Raw genomic sequence first — 22799 nt, forward strand, 5'->3', positions numbered from 1 at the left:
AAAAGATTTTTAAAAAAAGTTGTCTGACAACCTAAAGAAAACATGACCAAGATGACAATTTCATTAAATCTTACAGACAGAATCTGAATTTAACCCTTCTTCTTTATACTTTCAGTGCACATGGAGCGATGTATTTTGGTCACTATGCCACAAGACAAACAACACTCAAAATACGTGAAAGCACTAACGAGTTATGATGCATTTTGGACAAGCAGTAATATTCTAGAAGATCCCAAGCACAATTACACCCAGAACTACCTAAGGTTCAAACACTCACCCAGGAGAGAAAGGAGCCAAAGCAGCACTGCTATTGCTAAAAGGACCTACGCAGTCCTCTTAAATATTTATCCTGCTTTTACCAGGCATGGAGACCTTAACGTATACAACACCACCACAAATCAACGCCAGAGCTGAGCCCGGAGTAGCGTGGTATGACCACAATGCTGCACACATCTCCTGTTTGATGCTCTGAGCCTTCCCCTGTCCTTGCCTGCCTCTTACGAGAGAGTCCAAAAGAGAAGCGCTTACTGCATCACTAGCCCAAGAGGTTAAAGCATGAAATGAGAACGTGAAATACGACAAAGCTTTTTGTATCACAATTAAATAACGATGCCCCTTAATAACATGCTGTATTACAACGGGAACTGCTGTCACTGTCACGGTGACACCATAGGATCCATATGAAAAGCACGCTGCATAGTGGCTACAGGGAAGGGATATTTGCAGTCCATTTCTGTGAAACATGATTATTTTGCATTATGCACCTCCCTGATCCAAACAAGCAAAGTACCTTTTTGTTTAGGCAAAAAGAAATTAAAAAAATGACCAAAAAAAATCCAGAAACACTCGCTGTTGGTCCCCCACTCTACCAGTGCCCAGTTCTGATTTCCAGCTGTTTGACACCACTCCTTATCAAAATGCCCATAAATCACTGACCTTTCTGCAAAACTACCAGGGGCTGGGACGGAAGAGGATTTGAATGTGAGGAAAAAATGAAGCAGGACCACTGGGAAAGGAATATAAATAGTCAGGAGTTCTCCACTGAAACACACTCTTCAGAAAACATCAATAGCATGACACCCAGGTTACCTCATGTGAAACAAACATTTATTGTCAGTAACTGATGGATTTGTCCTGGAATGCAAAACCCTGGAAAATCAGCCACCCAACAAGTCAAAAGCTCTACAAATCAAGGAGCAATCCTACTGTCCTAGCGTCTGGCTGCCCACCTGGCAGACGCTCACTGAAGCCATTTATCAGTTATCCATACATTTATCCATTCCATTGCTGCTATTTAAATAGTTCAGCTGCGTATCTCCAAAAGAATCACATCCATCAAGAGTTATTGGGGTCTCACAAACCGTTAGTTACTCTGATACAAAGAAGTCAGAGTTTTTCTGGGAAGATTTCATGAGCTCGCACCTTTAAAACTTCCCTTAAAGAGAGAAAAAGCATTTTTTACACAACTGCATACATCCACAGCCACACACTTCCAAATTTTACGCTCTAAAATCACAGAGAATCAAAAGCCAATCATGCTCGAGGTACCGAAGCAACAGGACCCCAAGGAAAGCTTCCTCAACTCAAGTACTTCTCACGCTGCAAGATTTTTTTTTCCTGGTACCTCCCAACCCGATTTTATCTTCGCTCAGCAAACGCCCCAGCTCAGGGCTGGAGACCACCAGGCTTACCAGCGGGAGGTTCTCGTTCCTGCGTAAAGCCGTGCCACGTATTTAGCATCGCTCTTTAGAGGAGCCTGACATGACATTAGCAGAGCTCCGCAAAGGAAATAATCTCTCCTTTTCAAAGCCAGCCAAGTCACTCGGACCTCGTGCGTTAGCAGCTGGAGGGAAGCAAAGGGAATGTGCAAACAGCACTTTCTGTTTCATTATTTTGGTTTTAATCCTCATAGCAAAGAGCAATATTAAAGGAACGGTACAATGGAACAGATCTGCCATATATTAGCACTGTGTGTACCAGGGCACATAACGAAGCAGTTGCAAGCAAAAAAAAAAAAAAAATAAGTTGGGATTGAGTAAATTAGTATAATCATCTCGGAGGGCTTCCACATAGCTAAATTCAAATGAAGAAAATTTAACCAGGTTTTTCTTCCTGCAATCCAAAAGTTAGCTTGTGCTGCTAAATACATAATGAGAAGGAAAGACGAAAATAAAGCTCACCAACCCCAGCCACCCCCACCCCCCACAGTGCCATTGATTTGCATGGCAGGAACAGCTCCTGCTTGGCATGCTTAACTGACGCCACGCTTTGTGGAAAGAAACGGGAAAGTTCCTCTGTTTTGGACCACTGAAAGTTTGAATATCCAGACTTGTGTCTGCTTACTTTATTCTGACCCACTGATCACCAAAAATACCCCAGTAGAAATATCCTACAACAGACCACAGCACAACAAAGATCTGAAGAGGTATAGGAAACAGAACACCCTAGATGAGCAATTTGAAGAAACAGATCTTCCCCAAACATCAAAAACACACTGTAACTTCTTCAAAATACTTTATTTCATCTCTTTCCTGCCTCCTAAAAATCGACGATACATGGCCAGGTTAATTCAGGATTAGTCTGTGTTTCAGTTTCCTTACCCAGCTGAACATGCAGCTGCAAAGTCGTCAACCCAGCAAGAGCAGGCAGCAAGGTTCAGGAGCAGCTCTTCCAACATCAGCAAGCATCTGCACCAAATTAAGGTGATCCTATAACAGTGCTAGAGACAGAAGCCACTCCGACTTGCCATGCTACATTTCAAACTGTTAAATTCAGGACCTCCCTTCATTTTTTCCCAAGAACATTCCTCATTTTGATGCCATCTTCCAGAGCACTTGCCACTTTCCCCAGCATAGCTTTAGCTACTTATTTTCAAGGACTTACCATTCATTGATCATGCAATTAATTCATCAATGAAAATACTGAATAGGAATGAGCCAGGAAAAACATCAAGAACTGCAGTTGAAATGCCTTCCAAATGTGCTCCGTACTTCCTTAGCTTACCCCAAGATCGCAAACCCCACTGACAAGACACAGTCATAACACCATCACTTCTAGATCACTCACCCTTTCAAAGACTAATTCAATGGGTTTGAAATTGTTTCTCGACAAAAGTCACACTTGGATATTTTCTTAACTCATTCCCATTAGTTACAAAGAGTTTGTTCTGAATTCTTGCATTTTTGTGCTTTTATCACCTGCTGCTCGTGGTGAAACAAGCATACAAAACACAAACACAGTTAATGAATAACTGGACAAGCAACATTTCATATTTCAGACAAACATGAATTCGATCATCTGTATACAAAACTGCTTTTTGATTCAGATACAGAAAAATCCCCACCCTAGAAACCCCAGGCATGTGTGCTGAATAACTGCACCCAGAGCATCTACGACTGAAATCCTTTTGCTGGAGGTTTCTTCACTGCTGCAAAACTTGCGTTGTGTACTAAGAGATCCTTGTTCACATTTATCCATTAGTTTACGTTCAAGTTTTATTTGGGAAGACCTGTAAATGCTCTAAGCTGTCACAGATCATACCTGATTCTAGCTTTCCACAGCTTTTTCCCTCGCCTGGGGAGCCTCAGGGAGGGAGGTGTGAGCACAGCACCAGACCCAGCCATGCCCAAGGATTAAAAAAAATCGGTTTTGCTATGACACGAAGAACACAGGGCACGCTGTCTCACACCTGCCCTGCTCCTTCCAGGGTGTAGTTATCAGCTGGTAACGGACAGTCAAGGAAAAGCAAAGCAGCTGCCATGCAAAAGCGCTTCAAGGGCTGCATGCAAAGGCAGAACTCCGTGAATGCTACAGAAACACGGCTACTCCATCGTAACCCAACAATTTGTCGTGGCTTTACAGTCCGTATCAAACCTGCTTCCTGTGTCAGAATACTAAGTATAAAACAGTCTCGCTCCTCATTCAAATGCAGAATAGGTTTTTACATCAGAGTTGTTCTTGGCCAGAAGCCCGGTACCACAAGCTGTATGAAAATTGTCAGCGTTTCCGCGCAGCTACGGAAATCAACAGCAAGATTCCCGCTGTCTGCAAATGATCCGGTACTAGAGGTTCATCTGTGAGCATACCTGTAAGTAATACGGATTTCGAGAATAGGATTTGAAGAATGTAACAATGATTTGGCGTTGTCAGGTATGATAAGGTACAGCCAAAACAGTTTGTGTTAGTTTCCTTGATAAGGACTGGTATGCCAGCAGTACTTCTCAGGACCACGCCATTCCCTTCTGGCCTGAAGGCAACGTCAACCAGCACACATCTCCAATACAAGGCAAAACTCACAACACAGTGAGCTGTCAGGGTGTGCCAAATGTCTTCCAGGGAGATAATCTGTGTATTTACACAATAGGCACTGACATTGCAACGGCTGCTAGCACAGCATTGTGAATCTTTTAAAACTAATAGTTCACAGGCAAGGTTATAACATCTTTATGGATTGTCCCAAAAGGACAGGGGCAAAATTAGTCAATTTCTGCCTATTTTTTTGCCCAGTTTCCTACAAAAGTAAGGCTTCCAAGGCTGACAGCACGTGCTCTGTTCCCTGTCACACCTCAACCATGCACACTGTAAGGCACTCAAAGCTGATTGCTGTAAAGCACCTTGACGCCTGAAGCAGCAGCTTTATTTGTGTCATCGAAGCATAGCTGTGGTTGCAAGGGACCTCTGGAGGTCACCGGGTCCAACCTCCTGCTGGAAGCAGCACGGACTTCAAGGCCAGATCTAGACATGGTCAAGTGAACCCAGCCTCCTCTGCCTCTCTTCACGCACCACATGCTCCAGCCCCGACTGTCCTGGAGGCCTCCAGGGAACTCGGGCGGCTCTGTTCACCTCTCCTGTGGTGGCAGCATAGGTGACGGGACCTGGTGTGGCCAAGAAGAGGGAACACACAGGTGCCTCCAGCTGCTACTTACACTTTACTTACTCTTTAACAGAGCCCAGCAAGCGGCAGACCTGCATCACTGCTAAGAGCACACCGTCAGCCCCTGTTCACCTTGCTGTCCGCCAGGTCCTCAGGCTCCTCTCTGAAGGGTCTCCAGTATGGGGACTTTCCTACTCAGCGAGAAAGACTCCGCATTTTTCATTCCTAAAAAACTCATGAGATTCCTCTTGGACTATTCCCCCAGCTCAACCAGGTCCCCGGAATGGCATCCACGTCCTCCAGCACATCATGCACTCCTCCAACTTACTGTCATCCACAAACTCGATGTGAGTGTGCTCACCCCATCCACCTAGGTCATCAGTGGTGACACTACACAGCTCCAGGCCAGGGACTGGCCCGAGGAACACCACCAGTTGGGGTCTGAAGAGGTTACCAGGTTAGTTGTTCCTCAGGTTCCCCCTTCCTGCCCTCCTTGCAAGAGGGTAGCATCACCCTTTTTCCAGATATCGCAGATATCTCCCAGTCATCGCAGCTCTTCAGAGACGACAGAGGCCAGTTTGTGCCATCAGCACCCACCCATCCCCATGGACTTACAGCCGGCTGGCTCCCCCACGGGGTCACTGTCATGAGCCGCCCCTGCCCCAAGCACTGCCTCTCGCCCACAAGCCCTTTGACCAGGCACTGAAGCTAAAGAAGATTTACATGAAACTATGATGTTATCCCACTTCTTTGGCACTGAACCGCCCTATTAATTCAAAACTAATTATTTTGGATTTACAGTTGCAAGAACACACCGAGTTCCTGACATCTGTTAACACCACTACAGCCTCTTCAGCAATCTAACAGCTAATAATTAGAATGAACTTTCCTCCAAGCATCAAGCTCTTCTACATTTTGTCTTTATTTGAATTAAATAGAGTTTAAGCATCTACCTGAGATTTCAGAACTGCTTGTTTCTCGTACAGTAGTTAATCCATCTTAGCGCCATTCCTGTGAAAAAAAATCCCTTAATTGCTTACTATCCAAATTTTAACTCCAGCATGAACACTTAGCAGTGTTCCTGAATGCTTTTAAGTAATGAGGTCAACAACTTCTTTATACTCACTGCTTTGCATCAGTAAAAATGCCACGCATATCTCTGAGTTTTAGATTTTTGTGTAGATAATGCTTTCAAGAGCTGTAACCTGTATTCCATTATCTGTCATCTGAGTTTTAAGAAAATGCTCGTTCCTTTATCGCTTCCATACTAAATTACCATTGAAGTAAAAGGTACCATGTCAGATGTACCCTAATATGATGTTTCTTCTTAAGTTAAAAAAGCAAAAAATAAGTATTTCTGACAATCAATGATGGACTTTACAGACCGTAGGCACTAATACACAGTGCGTAAGAGCAAGAACCACAACCTTGATCCGACTGGATCTCAGTTGCAATACATACGTTTAACTAAACTGAGGATAAAAACTTTGCTTAAATCATCCTCACAATCAAAAACAAACTAAAACCAAACTGTTTTCATTGATAAAACAATAGCATAAACAGTAAAGAGTAGCGCTATGGTGTTGACAGAATTTTCTCTCATTCTTACAGCCCAATGCCAGCAGTTCCGTTACATCTTTAAATTATCATAAACTGGCACTTCAGCAGGAAGATACAGTCCCAGTTTCTCTTCAGCAAGCAAAAACTTGAGGTAAGAGTTGTCTACATTTTTCTTAAGACAGTTTTGAATGCAGTTAACAGCCCACTGCCTAACTGCATTGATTTTTATCTATCAGAACAGACAGCACTGACAAGAAGCAACCAGGACACAGCAGCACATTACTTCTTTTGGTGTAGACTTCCTGATTTATATGCCACTCACGAAATCACAGCCCTAGGAATTACACCTTACAATCATGGGTCTTCAGCATTAGTCTCTCTTTGTCACTTGACAGTATAGATAAAATAATCTCTTGCAACAAAAACATGCAATAAAGGTGTAAGAGCAACCATGCTGGGACAACCAGAAGATCCAGCTGCCCTCCTGCCTACCTGCACCTGCATCCCCTCGACCCACAACAGAGGTAGCGTTCTGGTAACAGGCTTGACTCGGCTCCATCTGGTATTCCCAGGCCTGAGCTCCGGTTGTCAGAGCAGCAATTAAACCTCAGAGCTAAACAAACGCAGAGAAGGAAGCACTGGCCACCATGAAACAACAAAACATGAAACCCAAAACGGATCAAACTGAACTGAGCTATGATGAATACCATGAAGATAAAATAAGAAGTAGGAGGCAAGTTCACTGGTCTGTACCATCACATACAACCGAGTACCACAAATTTAACTATGAGACTTGTCCATCTGTAAATCAGCATGCAGATGAACTTCATTTCTAATAAAATATATACAAAAACACACCATCGCACAAAAAACTTCTCTTCAGTTGTTTCCTGAAAACACAGGGTGAAGGTCCTTCACCAAAAGGCTTTCAGACACCAAATTAAGACTACACCATCTGAACCCCTGTGCTCACGTGTTTGTTGGCGCTGGACTTGCTTTGGATGTGCCATACTTACTCATATGACTGCCTCCATTCTTTATTTTAGTTTCTATTAATTTTTGTGATAAGATGGGAAGCTGTACCAATCCGTGGTTCTTCCCAAGGAACACTGACGGTTGGACCAGGTGATCTTGGAGGTCTTTTCCAACCTTAATGATTCGGTCTGCAAAAATCGCTCTGACACCTACCACGGGTTGTCATTTGGTGGTGGCACCTCGGAGGTCTTTCAGAGCTCCATGGTGAAGCTCTGGAGTGATCACCGTGAGATCCTTGCAGCTTTACATTAGTGTTGAGCTTTTATACCTTTCCTAGTACACGTATTGGGACGTGACACCCACGAACATCTCCAGCCCCAAGCATCCAACATCAGCTGCCTGAGCACCCAGCACAAAGCTGCCTCCCAACAGCCTGGGAAACTGGGGACACGTGCAGGTGTCGCAAGCCCTTTCTGCTTCTGCAAAGCACCGAGCAGACAGCGGGATAGGGAACTGCAGGTGCCACAAACATGCAACACCACGGGCAGCTTCCCAAAGCTCCCACGAGGTGCAAGTTTAGGAAGATGCCGGTCCCACAAGGTGGGACGCGGCGGATCTCCAGAGCTCCCCCCTCGCCCCCAGTGCTGCGGCACAAACACAGCAAAGTCCCCGAGCCCCTCTCCTCCAGGGGAAGCAGGGGAGAAGGATCAGGCCCCCCACAGCCCTCTAAGCCCAGGGGGAGGAGGAGAGGTGCCCTGCGGGGGCCGTGTCCCCCATCCCCTCTGCGGGGCACGGCGAGCAGCCAGCCGCCCCCAGACCACCCCCGTCCCTCGCGGAGCACCACAAACACCACCGAAACCAGCCCAAATCCCCCCCCAGACCCCTTCTTCCCCTTCCCCACACCCCCCTACAGCCCGGTGTGGGTACTCACGGGGACCCTCTGCTCCTGCTCCTGCTCCTCCTCCTCCTCATCTTCCTCCTCCTCCTGCTGCCTCCGCTCTTCCTCCCGGCGCGTCCCCGCCGCCATGGCCGCCCCCCCGCCTTAGCCCCGTCGCTAGGGGCTCGCCCCCCCCCCCTCCCCTCCCCGCGCATGCGCGGCCAGCGTCGGTAACCGTTGGGAGGGCGCCATGGCGGTGCCCGGATGGGGGGGGGGGAAATGGGGCAGTCGTGTCATGGCCGCCGTCGGGCCTGAGTGTCACTGAGCATCATTCACTGTCGCTGCTGCCTTCCCTTGGAGTGTCACGGAGGAAGGCAGAGCCTCACGTTTCACCTAACGCAGCCACAGTGCTGTCGCTGCCAGTGCCCAGCATGATATGTGATGTTTCTGCTGCTGTAGTAAGGGAGGAATGTCCCCACGAAAGCAGGGTGCTGTGCTTGCTCGGCTTACCTTTCCTCTAAAGCACCAGGAGCAGCAAAAGCTGCGGGTCACTGAGGTGACACAGCGCTGACAAACCTTCCTTCAGTGCCATGGAGGAGTCTGGGGGTCGCTGGCTGAAGCTTGGCAACCCTGTGTGCCACAGGCAATCCATGTGCAGAGCTCGATTTAATCTTCATAAACTTACCGAGCTCCTTCTCAAAAGCAATTAAGCTTTTCTGGTGATGGGATAAGCAATACATCCAGCTGTCCATTTGGATATAGATTCAGACTGTCCACCTCGCTGGGTATTAGACAATAAATAACTACGCCAGTTTTCGTCCCCTGCTAAGCAGAGGGAAGCTGAGATAGGCTGAAAAAATAAAGGCGCTCCCGTGACATTTTCTGTCTCCCAAGTTATTTATTCTCCTCACAGCAGTTATCTGCCACGTATCCAGTGTAACATCTCCCAAAGGGCAGTATATGCTCATTTTTGTCTCTGTTGATTCTGCAGCCAATTGGGCGTTATTTTTCGGTACTGGATAAATCAGAGCAGTCAAATACATCAAGGAAAACATTCCTTAAAATAATTAAAATGCTGACAAAAAATGCAGCTTTATATCCGAACCCATCGCCTAATACAAAATAAATTAAATTTGCTGCTCTCAGCCCATCCTAGTCCTTGCTTATGCACATCCCCAAAATCATCACCTAGTAATTTACAAGTGAAACTTAAGAAAAAAAAAAAAAAAACGTATAAGGGTGTGTGCCTGGGAAAACTGAATGAGGAAGATAAGAGGCAGCAACAAAAAAGTAAATACCTCTGCAGGAAGCAGACTCCATTCTTGCTTTTACTGCGAAATACAAGGAATAGCCTGTTTGATTTCAGTGCCATTTTTCCCTAATTACAGTGGTACAGGGGGGAGCAGAATTTAGCCCGTACGTTGTAGTGCTAATAACAGTTCCAAATGTCATCTGTGAGAAAGCTTGCCATTTGCTTTTCTCAGCTGCAAATGACTGAAGGGCTTCTCTTGTCATACAATACAGAAATTCTGTCATACCCTTTATTTTTAGAAGAGCAATTCACAGGCAGAGAGGGGAGGAGGAAGGGTTTTCTGAATGTTTATCACTTACACATCATACAGGAAGCTGTTCAAATTCTTTATTAATTTTCTAACAATATTCAGAGACTTACTCAGTCTGAGATGTAATATGCTAAAATCCTTTTCAATAAAATGTCACTTGAAATGAAAATCAGAGAGGAATTAAAAACAGGCCATCACTGTGAAAGATTATTAGAGAGCCAGGCCTGACCAGCCCTGCCTGGCTTGGCTTTCCCCAAAACTATGTAAATTCCAAGGGCTTTTAAAGGTGAAGTGTATTAACACATAGCAATTAAATAATGTGCTATTTCCAAAGCAGAATATAAAACATAGGCGTCCCTTGTAACTGCAGATACCTTGCAAAAAGAAATATTTAAAAATCAGGTCCTGACTTGTGCTAGTGATGTTCATTACAAAGCTTTTGGCATAGGGATTGTTTCTATCTCATGCAAAAGCACCCAAGCATATGGGGACTCTACATGTGGCCTTAGTGGAAATGTTTAATAAAAACAGGTACATAGTACTGTGAATGAATTATGACCTGTTAAATAAGAGTCTCTGTCCTTACTACAGCTGGTGATACCAGGCAACCTGAGATGATAGAGAGAAAAGTAATCTATGAATGGCTGTGATAGCCTCAGCTACTGCGCTTTTTGACAGTCCTCTTGTCACACCGACAAAATAGGAAATTGTTTTTCAAGTATTTTGCCAAAGATCTAATTGAGTTTTCAGGCTGTAGAATTTGGATGCACTGAGGTATTTGGAAATTCAACATCACTGGGAGCCAGTCAACAGGATTCTTCAGCTGGACTAGAAAATCTCAGCTCTTTTAGTGTTTGTGTTTGTGAACACTTAACAGAGCTTGCCCTGCTCTGTCTTTTCCTGGTTTGTGATTTAAAAAATGCATTTGGTTTAGTCTTGGTTAAAAAAATAAAAATAAAAACAATATAAATAAAAAAAAAAAGTGAGGGAAAAGCAGGTGAGTGGTGAATGGCAACAGATAAAGTGTGTCAGTGGGCAGAAGGGTGGGCATCAAAGAGAAAAAAGTGCTCATGCTCAGGAAGACTTGATTAGGTAGGTGACACAATTAGTGAAAGGACAGTGGGAGTGCTCCATTAAAAGAAAAGCTGCAATGTGTATGTATTAGTGCAAGCTAGGAAGTTCAAACTAGGGATGCAAGACATGAAACCAGGTATTAGGATAACAATAACAGTGAGTTAGAACTCACGACTAGAGCAGAGGCACCAAAGAATAAGTGCTGTTTGGGAAATAAGAAGATAAATGAATGGGAGGCTGTGCTACATGCCCGGGTTTACTAGACTGCAGGTATAGCATAGGAGCTGGAACACACAGAAAAGAACTGGAGTAGGACAATGGGATTTTGAGGAAAGCTGTTAAAAGGTTTTTCTCTTTGCTGTCTGCAGTAGTGCTAACTATCTGCCATGATTACTGAAATCCTGTTGGAGAAAGCCAGAGGGTTTATTAACCGATTCTGTCTAAGTTATATGGAGGGATAAACAGAATCTGGGCTTGGCTGCTGTCTTCCATCTCAAAAGAGCAAACCGGGATTAAACCAAGAGAGCTACTTAAGGACATGAAATGACCTGAGGAACTTGGGTGCCTGGGGTAGCTAACCATCCAAGTTAGGTGCTCTGGTAAGATGCCCGAAATTAGCTTAAATAGAGTCAAGCTCTGGGGACCTGAGCATAGTGAAAGCTTGAAACTTCTGTCAATGATACATGACTTGTTTAAAATTTATGTCCCATGTTAGAGGGGAAACTGCATCAAAAGTCTCTGGACCTGGGTGGAAAACAACCTAAGAGTGGATACTGTGAATAATCAGGGGCTCAGAAACAGGGATCAGGAGGACTCATCACCAAGAAAGCTTTATCCAAGGGATGAGAAAGCTTAGGATGCAATTACGAGCATGAAAGGGTAAGCTGGGGTAAGAACAAGAGCCCCGGCACCTTCCTCCCAAAGAGTGGGTGATGCTGAGCCCTGATTTCAAGCAAAAGGAGAATCTCGTAGCCAACCTTTCCCCAGTGACCCAGAGCAGGCTGGTGTGCTGTTTATTGGCATCCCCTCCGACAACAGACAGTGCAACTCCAGCAACTATCACAGCCACAGATTGAGGACTTGTGTCTTGACTCACATGTTATGCAATCCTTCTCCTCACCAGGAAGCTCGAAAGAACCTATTAAATCTGCCCACACAGCGTCTCTAATGCCTGAGCTGAAAGTGTTAGAAAATTATGATAGATTTATGGAGCCCTTCTCCAGTTTTCAGACAAATTAGGGGAAAGTTCCTTCAGAAAAATGTTCGGCTAATTATGGATTTTCCAGCTGAGATAATGTTTGGAGGTCTAACTTTTTCTTTAATTAAATCAGAGGTTTACGACTGAACGCTTACATTTCTGGTGGGAGTCTGTAGGGAGTAGCCTTTGAATTGGTAAATCAGCTGCCTGAATAAACCACATGTCAAGCCAAAATGTTACATTCCTTGAGTTATGTGCTAAGTTAAAAAAAAAAAAAAAAAAGAAAAAAAAAAGGTGAATTTAATGGGGATGAAAAACAGAAAACTGACAATGCTTGGAAACTGAAGTCTTCCTTCTACCTGCTGGGTTAGAATAGCACCTGCAGGACTTTCTGCCTGTGCCACCCCATCAGTGTGCTTCAGCTCCAGTGGCAGAGGCCCTTGGGATTGTTTGCACTCCATCACCCGTTCAGACCTTGCTTTCTGCGTTGTCTAGGGCTGTCAAAAATACATTAACTTCTGCTAGCTGTCTTGGTGGCTTTCGGATGCTTCAAACCTGCTTGTGCCAGGCCTACCTGGTTCTTCAGATGAATCTCCCTGATAAACTGGCAGTAGCGTAAGGGCTCTGAGGCTGTGCTTGTGGAAGCTGAAGCATCTGTTTTGTGTTTGAAATGTGAAGTCTAAAAGTTTTCAATCTGTCTTCAGTAGCGCACTCCCAAGTCCTTCTACCACAAGAATGCCATCATGCCTTGGCATCCAAGGTGTCTGAATTACAGGCCAAGGGTAAACAAAACACCTGAGTTTAAGTCCCTACATGGGGGTTTCTACATATGGATTGTGTTTAAAACCCTCTACAGTCAGTGACAATGCAGGACAGGATCCCATTGCCTAAATATAGGACCTAGTTCAACCTGAGGTCCTTGCACATCCCCTTGGAGCTGGTGGGGGAAGGCCCTCACCCGCCTGCAGGAGCGATTCTGGAGATGCAGTCAGCTACTGAGACGTGGGTATCTGCTGTAGGGTCAGCTGAATCACTCCTACACCTCACAAGGCTCAACCCTTGTTACTTATCCACATCCAGTGCCACCTGAGAAGTGGCAGAGTACCCAGGATTTCTGTGTGGGGCCCATAAATCTGACACCAGCCCTGTGGGAGACCTGTGCCCATGTGGAAATGGACACGCGATACGCCGCTGGGCATCTCAAGTAGCGCTGGGTGCCTGTGTTGGGCAAGGGGCCTGATCCTCAGAACTTTAATGAGTGTAAAGGGAGCTTAGACACCCAACTCAGATGCAGACATTCCTGTATTCGCATGCTCCTGTCTGAGGAGCCCCAGCAACACTTGGTCGACTTGCACACTCCCAAGAGGAGCCACTCTCCAGACACTTTTCCTCTGAAGGCCTTCTGAAGCAGCCTGCTCCTTTCAGCTCTGACTGTAAACCCACAGACAGATTTTCTCTGCCCTCCAGATGACCGCTATTGATGGATTCTCTTCAGTGCTCAGCCCTCTCATCTCCAACCCACCTCCACTCTTCCCTCTTTTCTACCTTTGCCTCTTTTTCCCTTCTTCCCCACTGCAGGGCTGCCCAGTTCTCTGCTCCTACGCTCAGCTGCAGGCTGTTGGGGCGGAGAGGCAGCATGGCACTCATCTCAAGCTATATTCCTACAGGATCGGCTTCTAATCGGAGCTCAGGAGTGTCAGCTTCCTTTGTAGTCTGTGGGGAAAAATCATGCTCTTTTAGGGCATGAGTCAGCTGATCTGTTTTAAACATCTATTTCAGGATGAGATGAAGCGTGCCCTCAAAGTTTCTTTTCTTCTGTGTTGTCTTTAAAGGGAGCCCAGGGTGTCTTGCTCAAATAGAGATATCTGTAGTATGAAAGCCTATCTTTGGTCTGATGAATCCCAACATTAAAGAGCAAGGGTGACTTCATTCATTAGATATTCATTATTTTGAGTGGATTCACTCAGTCTCAAGTTCTGCTACCTGGCTGATGCAGTATTAGACTCTTGCACTGATAACTCCTTAAAGTTCCCTATCTTCTCAGCTCTGCTTCTCAGAAGATCTTGCCTAATACTTCCATGAGTTTATGGACAAAATATAGTGTGATCGCTCCCTACATCTGTGCTTCCCTGACCTCCGTCTGCCTTTCATTCTTCTCCTCCATGGCCACCAATGCACAAGTTTCTTGATCTTCCACATTTGCTTCGAGTATCTCACACTGTCTCCTGATCTCCTTTGCTCTCACTTTCATCCCTTCCCCTACTTGCCTCCTTACACCCTCATTCCTGACTGCGTACTTCTGCTCACAGTACAATCACGCTTTAAGCCCTACCATCTCCAAAACCTCCCGCTCCAAAGCCCATTTGCCACCTCCATTCCTGTCCCATCTTTCTTTCTCTCTCCACCTCAAAGCTCATTGAGCACACAGTTGCTGCCACAGAATCGTAGAAACACTTAGGGTTGGAAGGGACTTTGGGAAGTCATTTAGCAGATCCAACTAGATCAAGTTGCGTAGGGCTTTGTCCAGGCAAGTTCTGAATACCTCCAAGGACAGAGATACCAAATTTATTTGGATTCTTCCAGTGTCCATCCTTTCAATACCTAAGATGTGCTCATTCCAGAGTCCCTCACTGCTTCTTCTTGAAGTCTTGTGTTTCTCTGGCATCCTCCTATTTCTCCAGTGGATGATTCAGTATGTACTTCAGAGAGGGTCTCTGCATAGGTCTCACAGGGCTCCATATGCTGCATATGACAGCCCTCGCCTTGACTTGGGTCTCCTCCCTGGACCCCTACTCAAGCTGTCTAAGTGTCTCTGACATTTTCCACCTGAAGGCTCGGAGATGCACTCCCACACCCAGTCATCTCAGCCTAAATGCTGTGCTGTCCTCTTCTCTGGGCTCTCAGCCTGACCCCCCCTTACTTACTCAAGAGGTAGCTGCAAAACGAAACATTTTTTTCCAGTTGCCCTATTTGCTGTGTCCTTTGGCTTTCTCCTCTCTGTTGCCTCCAACTCGAGCGCTTGCTTCATTTTCAAGGTCCTTTCTACTTACTGCCAGGCATCCCTCATCTTTCATCAGCATCAGGAAGCCAGCTTTCTTTTTCGCTCATCAGGAGCCAGCCGGCACTACCTCTGTGCAGGTGTGCAACCTCCATGCTGGTGTGCAACATCTGTACTGGTGTGCAACCTCTGTGCTGGTGTGCAACCTCCCTGCTGGTGTGCATCATCCGTGCTGGTGTGCATCATCCGTGCTGGTGTGCAGCCTCCATCCTGCTGTGCAACCTCTGTGCCAGTGTGCAGACAAACACCTTCAAGCCCTTCCCCATGCCACTGCCCCCGTTTTGCTGCGATTCCTGCAGAAAGCTCTCTAGCAGACTAACTGGGGTGCTGAGCTGACTTCCCGTCATGCTGGCTGACATTGTATCATTGTTTTCTTGCTTTCCTCCATCTGTCTGTTTCCATCTGTTATATCTTGCCTTATCCTTAGACCGTAGCCTTTGAGAGGCAGACTGTCTTTTTGATTGCTGTGCTTGTGCAGCACATGGTACAGTGTGGCCCTGGTGTGTGAGCAGGGCTGAAAGGCAATTTAATGATAAATATACAATAAAATAACACTAGCACACTCACAGCAATGGGCACCCAGCCTTCGACTCTCACGAGAAAGAAAAAAAGGCCTTAAATTTGTACAAGACTTTACCTCTGTTCCCCAAATCCTCTTCCGGGGTAATGGGAAACTACCTCCTTTTTAACTCTCTGATTGTCCTTACATTACTTATAGTTATCAGCCTCCAAAGTAAGACTAATAACACAGAACTGTAGTTCATTTTCAGACTTGGCTAAGAAAAGGCTGTAAGCAGACTGAGCAATTTCAATTCAAAGCAAATTAAGGATTTAAATTTAGCATGGCAACCAAAATCCTACAAATCATAAACCGTCGCCCCATGTTAAATGCACAATCATCTTCTTCTCATAGTCGGATGTTACACAGAATCTTTGTCATTTGGTTTCTGACCAGTCTAAAATCATCGTTGCGGTATTAGTCATGCAATGAACGTCTGGGAACTTACAATGCTTAACATTTTGTTTCCTTCTTACTTCATGGAAGGGTTTGGTGTTTTTTTTGAGTACTTTACTATTAAAGTACAGTATAATACTATTTTTGGATGGAAATCTTTAACATTAACAGAGTTTTTATGCTTTGCAAAAGTAAGAGACCTACGTGAGAAACTGTCTTATTTAAACGTTCATTCTTCATTCTTCAGTTTGATGTTGAGTAGCAGAAGCAGTAAGTGATTTTGCTCTTAAACACATTAATGAACTTGATTATTTTAGGAATCCAAGCTGCTGAGCAAGTTACCTATTTTAGAATGTAAGGGCATCATAAATTAAATGTAGCAATTAAATGTGTAGCAAAAAGCAGGTAATGTAATGAGAAGTTCTGACAGACGGGATGGTTGGGTGGGGGAAACAGTAGGAAAGCAACAGGCACAGGTATGTGTTTTAGTGGATCCAGTTGTCCCAGTTGGTCTTTCCCAGTACAGTCAAGGAGGAAACAGGATTTCCTAGAACACAAATTAGGAACATGTTATGTTATCTGTAGATGTTTTCCAAAAAGGTTCTGATTTTTTTAGTTTTAGTATATACTCCAGAGACTTTTCTAATTCTAGGTACCAAACCACTCCAAGGAAATCTAATAATACAAAGGAATATTCCTGTCTTGTCGTTTGAAAACCTCCAGCCAGAAACAAAGGCCGGTTGTGCTAGGCGCTGGCCAAGTGCAGAAGGAAATGTTTGCTGTACAGGTGCACAGATGAAAGACTTAAGAAATAATTACCAAAGCTGCATTATGGTGGGGACAGTCATCGCGTTGGCTTTCGGGAGCACTGTGGTGGGGATGGTCACCTCTTTGGGAGCTTTGGCTCTTGAGAAGCCCCATGAACCACTTCTCCATCACCGTCTTACTGGAAGGAGCTGCCCCAGAGCTTCCATCACGAGGGCAATTGTGAGATTTTCCTGGTCATCCTCCAAATTCTTCCCGCATCTCCTCCAGGAGGTGGGACATGCGTGTGCCGGAGTGCACAGACTTTGTGTGTCCCACCTCCTGTAAACCTTCCCTGAGGATACGCACTGATCTGTAGCACTGGCTTTGGCCTCTGCCCTCGGGCACAGAGACTTTATGTGATGGTGCCATTAGCTCCCTAACATCCCGAGAAGGTAAGAGATAAAATTAGACTTTGCCCCACAGCAGTTTGCCAGTTCGAACAAAGAACAATTGCTGCTGCGGAACAATAAACATTTCCCATTAGCGGGCTTCCTCTTCGCAGCCACTTGCTTAGCCAAAACTCCGAGCCTTGGTGCTGGAGATGACAACCAGGTCTCACCTACCCTCCGTTCTCAATCATCTGTGCCCGCTTCAGCCCACTGATGGGTTCTGGTTGGTTTTACGACGTGCTCACACCACTGCCTGCAAATAATTCGTGCCCCCGCTGGTGCAGCACTCATCATGGTGCCCATTTAACCAGTGCTGGGACGGCCAGCCCGGAGCTGGGGGGTGATAAAAGAAATGGGAGGTGAAACAAAATGAAAGATGATCAATTAATAAGTATAATTCCACCGATAATTCCATCTGCCGGTCTAACAGCTCGCTCATAATGTTTTTTAATAATAACTTGTGCTTACATAACATCTCCTATATGTGGCTTTCTAAGCACTCTGCAAGTATTAATTAAAGCCCAAAACAGCCGCGCGAGGCAGGTGGGAATTCACATTGAATACCGCTATCATCACTCCTTCATGCTGCAGACAGGGAAGCTGGCAGAGCTGGCCAAGGGCTCCCAGCACTGCGGGCAAAATTACATTTGCTCTGCACAAACCAGTTTCCCAGCACGGCTTCTCCCTCTGCAGCATGGCCAGAGCAAGGCCAGGTGCTCCATCCCCTCCGCACCTCCCTGCAGGGATTTATGGGAGTGGATGGGATCCCCCAAGTCCCCTCTTTTCTGGGCTAAAAAAAAAAAAAAAAAAAAAAAAAAAAGCAGATCCCTTGATCATTTCGGTGGCCCTGCGCTGGACTCTTTCCAGTGCATTACTGTCTCTCTTAAAAAGCCAAGTCCTGTAAATTCTCACCTCCTCTCCTAGGGTTTCCTATGATGACTTAGAAATCATAATATGTAGTGTTATCTGGACCAATACTTTATTATTATTATATCATTATAGCTATTATTATTTTAGTTATTATTCCTGGTGTATTTATTTGGGTCCCGGCCACAGTCCAACAAAGAAACGGGTCCCCTTGGGCTCCAAGCTGCAGAAACCCAACTCGCAGGCATTTTATCTGTGCTGGAGGAAAACGGGCAGACAAGATGTACCCCGTTTTGCGAGTCTACCTGTGGATGCGACACGGCAGGCATCCAAGCTCCCATGTAGTCAACAGAGATCAGGCAATGGAGCCCAGGGGGTGATTCACCCCATCTAAAATGCTATTATTTGCTCTGCTTTATACGTTTTGAGAAGACCAAGGGTGTGGCGGACCACAGACATAGAGCCTGTTTATACCAGCATGGAAGGTCAGCTGTTTATTAAAAGTTAATCAATTTTTATGTGCCCTCTGCAGTCTCCACTTGCTGAACCAAACATTTACAATGTGCTCCCCCTCTGTAAGCTGTAATTTTTAATCGCAAAGACAAAATGAAAACCCACAGTGCAGCTTTAGGAGGGGTCACACATCCATTTATCTTTCAGAGGGTCATCGGCACCTTGTTTACATCCCTGAAATCCCTGCACAGGATTGAGTGAACGTACAGCTCACCCCCACCTTCGTGGTGAATCACTTTTTGCTACTTCAGCCCTTCAGTCTTTCTTCTCCCTTGCTCCTTTCAATGCTCCTTTCAATACAGAAACAAATGTAAACCAGCAATGGGCTCAAAGTGCATTTCATTCCTGTTCATGCCTCTTCAGCTGCTGGCATTTCACACACTTGCATTGTCGGAGCCTGTTACAAAGAAAGCACGATGTTGAGTTCTGTCTGGCAGGTCACCCCCGTGTGGGAGTTTATGAAATCTTACACTTGAGAAGTGTAAGATGTCCATACTAATTCCTTGAGACACCTCTGAGCCCGGCTTCCTTGGAAACAAGGCTGAGGTGATCGCATCCTGCCTGTGCTTGCATCTGTCTGTCTGCTCATCGTCCCGATTTTTAAGGAATAAAGTAATAACTGGCTGATAGCCATTGGGAAGCTTCAACCAAATGTTGTGAATTGCCCGACCACAGGAGGATTTTTACAGAGTCTGTTAATTAAAGCCTTATGAAACGCCAGGGGACCCAATTAAGAGCTACAGCTCTGTAGGACATCAGGCTTCACCGGCTCTGCTGATCACTGCCCACCTTGTTCGCTTACATGGTTCATCACACCTTGTGGGCAAAGCTCACCACGCGTGGAGGCCTCGTATTTCTGGTGTTATACTCAAGAAAAACCTGAGTTAACCCGAGCTATCTGACAGGCAAACCCTGGCAGCAGAGGGTGCCCCACTCACTCTCATCTGGGAAAGAGTCCCTGCACCTTTGGAAAGACCATGCTCCAGCTCACGGCCTCCAAGCACAGAATGGGGCCCAAATGTGGCCACCCATATCCCCAGCAGCTATCCCAAATGGAGCTTGTCCCAACCAGAACAAGCATTCAGCCTCTCAGGCAGCCCGCACAGTGAAAAAGAAGAGGTTGGAGGTCTTGGCACACATGAGCCTGGTCTTGAGCCCTCTTTGGCATCTCCTGCAGAGGGCTTGGGGACCTGCCGTTGCCTGCAGAGCTGCCAGATCTCAGACAGCAGTGCCTGGTCGTGGTTTTAAGTTGAGAAATGCTGGGCTGAGGATGCAGGGCAACCCGTGTGAGGGCACTGATGTGTTGGACAAGTCACATTACTCTCTGAACTCGAACACCTGCTACCACCCTGTCCTGCCCATGACCTGCCCGTGTTGGCACTACCCTCCTCTTCCAGAGCCTTCCTTATTTACGAAGTTACCCTTCCCTTTCCATCCTCTTCTCAGCTTCTCTTCCACTGCATTACCCTTTCCCTATTTGGTTCTCGTTTCTCCTCGGTGTGCCCACGATATGCCAACACTAACTCCTTGATCTTTCGCAGTGACTAACGCTTCCGTTTTGCCAACCGTTGTGAATCACTCTGGCTGGTTCAGCACATATCCACGGAACTGGCACACACCATTATTCCTGGGCGCAAAGTTATATGAAGGAATTGCGTCCCCTCGGGTTGCTTTTCTAGTTGCCGTTTTTGGCTACAGGATCACCCGGAATGTGCATGCAAAAAATATGGTAGCCAGCGTGTTGTGGGTGTGTTACAGTTTTCAGTAATTTTATCAGCATGATTTCTGTATCTTTCCATCTGTGAAGCAAGATGCCCTTGGCTTATATATCTGTAATCCGCTCTGCTAAGATTTTAGAAGCTCGGAAGTGGTCTCCTTCGACAATCCAGGAAACCCAAGTTCAAGATCTGTTGTCATGAGACAAAGTCCGCCTTGGCTGACCACCTATCTGTAGGAGACCCTGGCGTCCCACCTCCTCAGAAAGAGAAGGCACCTGCTTTTTGGGTTCATTCGCTACTGAAACAGAGTTGGATCATAAAGGCTGAAATGTCCCTGCCTTTGGCCATGGGCAACCATCAGAAGCAAGAGGGAAGACTCCGCGTAGCGTGGACAAGTAGTGAGTGCACTTGTCTTGTAATATTTTGCCAATGACAGCCTTGTAGATATGGAAGCCAAACGTTTAACTAAAATGAAGTTTGCTTCAGGGATGCAAAGCTAAAGACACTGTTGCTGTAGGTAGCATATATGGTCCGTTGCCGGTTCCGACCGCTCCGCTCGTTACGGCAGCCCAGCTTTTCCTGTTTCCAACGCCCAACTTCAGTTGCTCAGAACTTTTTCCAAACTGTAGTTGTTTGGACAAGAATTTTCTGGGACAAAAGTCTCCCTCCAGCTGAGATTTTGTGTAAAGTTTCAGATGAAACAGTTCTGTGGTTTTCAGGAATGAGGGGAAGAAAAAAATATGTCGTTTGGCCAGATTAAAAAGTGTTTTGGAGTGCCATAAAATGTGGGATGATCAGGGAGATACCTATCCCGGGAAAATCCACCTGAACGTGCTCAGGTGGAACCTTTGACAAATCTGGCTTTTCTCCTTGTGTTCAAGGAGGTTTATGGCAACTTCACAGGCATGATCTGGGAATGCTTTGCCCCGGGTGAGCTTATCTCAGCCCTCCACAGCTCCTGAAACTGAAGAGCATGTGCTCTGCTGCTGCTCCTGCAGCGCGCGGGACATGTTGGGAGTAGAGGAGCTCAGGAGGACTTTTTGGCCAGTGCCAAGGATGAAACAGGCAAGAGCTGACACGAATAGCAGGAGTCTGTCTGCCTCTGCCCAGGGCACCATGGAGGGGTGAGGTGTGTGTCTCTCATACAGGAGGAACAACGGGGTAGAGGAGGAAAGGAGACTGGGAGAAAGGAAACAGTTTTGACATAGTCTGGTGTCATCCTGGTTGCTTCTGGCATTCCCTGCTTGGGGCATCCTGTCCTCTGGTGTGCTGTGCAGGCTGCAGGTAGACGCTGCTTGTATTGCTGCAGGGAAGACCCCTGTGAATGGTAGAAAAATTGGAAGCAGTGATTAAAAGCACTTAGTGTACGCATTGCATCATTTTCATTCCAAATTATCCTATCTGACAAGTGCTAGGGATAATAACGAAGAGGTAATGAAAACATTCTGGCAAAGAGCACCACATGGTTTCAGCCGGTGCTCGGGGCTGAAGACCTCAACTTTCGGTCTTCTCTGGAAGAGTAACTCAACCCCAGCCAAGTTTCATGAGTCAGGACTTCAGGCAGTGTCAGTTGGTTGGCTCGAGCTCCAGGCTTGGCCCTGTGATCCGATGGAAATCAAAATGCAATGGAAATCAAAATGCAATGCCCGTGTTTCATGAAGCTAAACATGACAAAGGGGGAGCAAAACCTGACAATCGGAAGCAAACACTCCACGCGCGGCTCAGGCGAGAGCCTGACATTTCCAAACCGGCGCAGCATTTTGTTTAACACATCAGCGAGGCATCGAATGGGATTAATCACCGCTCTCGGTGACTGCAGAGGAAGCTGGAGCTGCTTACAGCGAGGGGTCAGAATCGCCAGCGAGGACAAGGAGAAAGGGCAGAGCCACAGCTTCTGATGTCGGACACGTTCAAAGCGTTGTCTACGGATCGCTGCAGGAAAGTCGCGGCTGTGCCGACAAAGCGCAGCCTTGTTTCATCTCCTCGGAAAACCGGGCGTGTTTCTTCCCCTGGAATGTCCACGCTTCCAGCATGATGTGGTCTTTCGACCTTTTGCTATCACCGATTGAATCTGAATTCTGAAAGGAGAGGGAAAAAAAGAAGAAAATGTCATGTGCAAGTGAAAGTAGCGAATATTAGCATGTGCCATGCCAAAGCTGGCTGCGTTTCAGAGGTAAGAGTAAATGCTTATGATCGTGTTCAGCCCCTAAGGACAGCTGGGTTATGCCTGGGGCAAACTGGGAGATGAATGTTTCCTGAAGAATAAGCTTTATTTACCTCACTGGGGGAGGAGGAAAGGAGAAATCAGACCAAAGAGTCAAGAAACAAACAAAACAGATACAACATGAAATGCCTCTGAGTAGAGCCTGAGAT

General features: G+C 46.0%; 1 protein-coding gene and 1 long non-coding RNA gene across 3 annotated transcripts in view; one reads left to right on the forward strand and one right to left on the reverse strand.

Moving 5' to 3' along the window:
* ALMS1 (ALMS1 centrosome and basal body associated protein) overlaps window positions 1–8473 on the reverse strand; it is a 72582-nt gene extending 64109 nt beyond the window's left edge. For both annotated transcript variants that reach the window (XM_040554485.1, XM_040554484.1), the window contains exon 1: window positions 8340–8473. In XM_040554485.1, the coding sequence (XP_040410419.1) occupies window positions 8340–8435 (96 nt within the window). In that variant the 5' untranslated portion in view covers window positions 8436–8473. The remainder of the gene's footprint in view (window positions 1–8339) is intronic.
* LOC121068934 lies at window positions 3361–7288 on the forward strand. Its single transcript, XR_005819149.1, has 4 exons — window positions 3361–4087; window positions 5139–5330; window positions 6485–6584; window positions 6670–7288. It is a non-coding gene; the product is annotated as an uncharacterized LOC121068934 (long non-coding RNA).
* Window positions 8474–22799: the final 14326 nt, after the last annotated feature.

Source organism: Cygnus olor, chromosome 4 (genome assembly GCF_009769625.2).
Source record: "Cygnus olor isolate bCygOlo1 chromosome 4, bCygOlo1.pri.v2, whole genome shotgun sequence".
NCBI lineage: Eukaryota > Metazoa > Chordata > Aves > Anseriformes > Anatidae > Cygnus > Cygnus olor.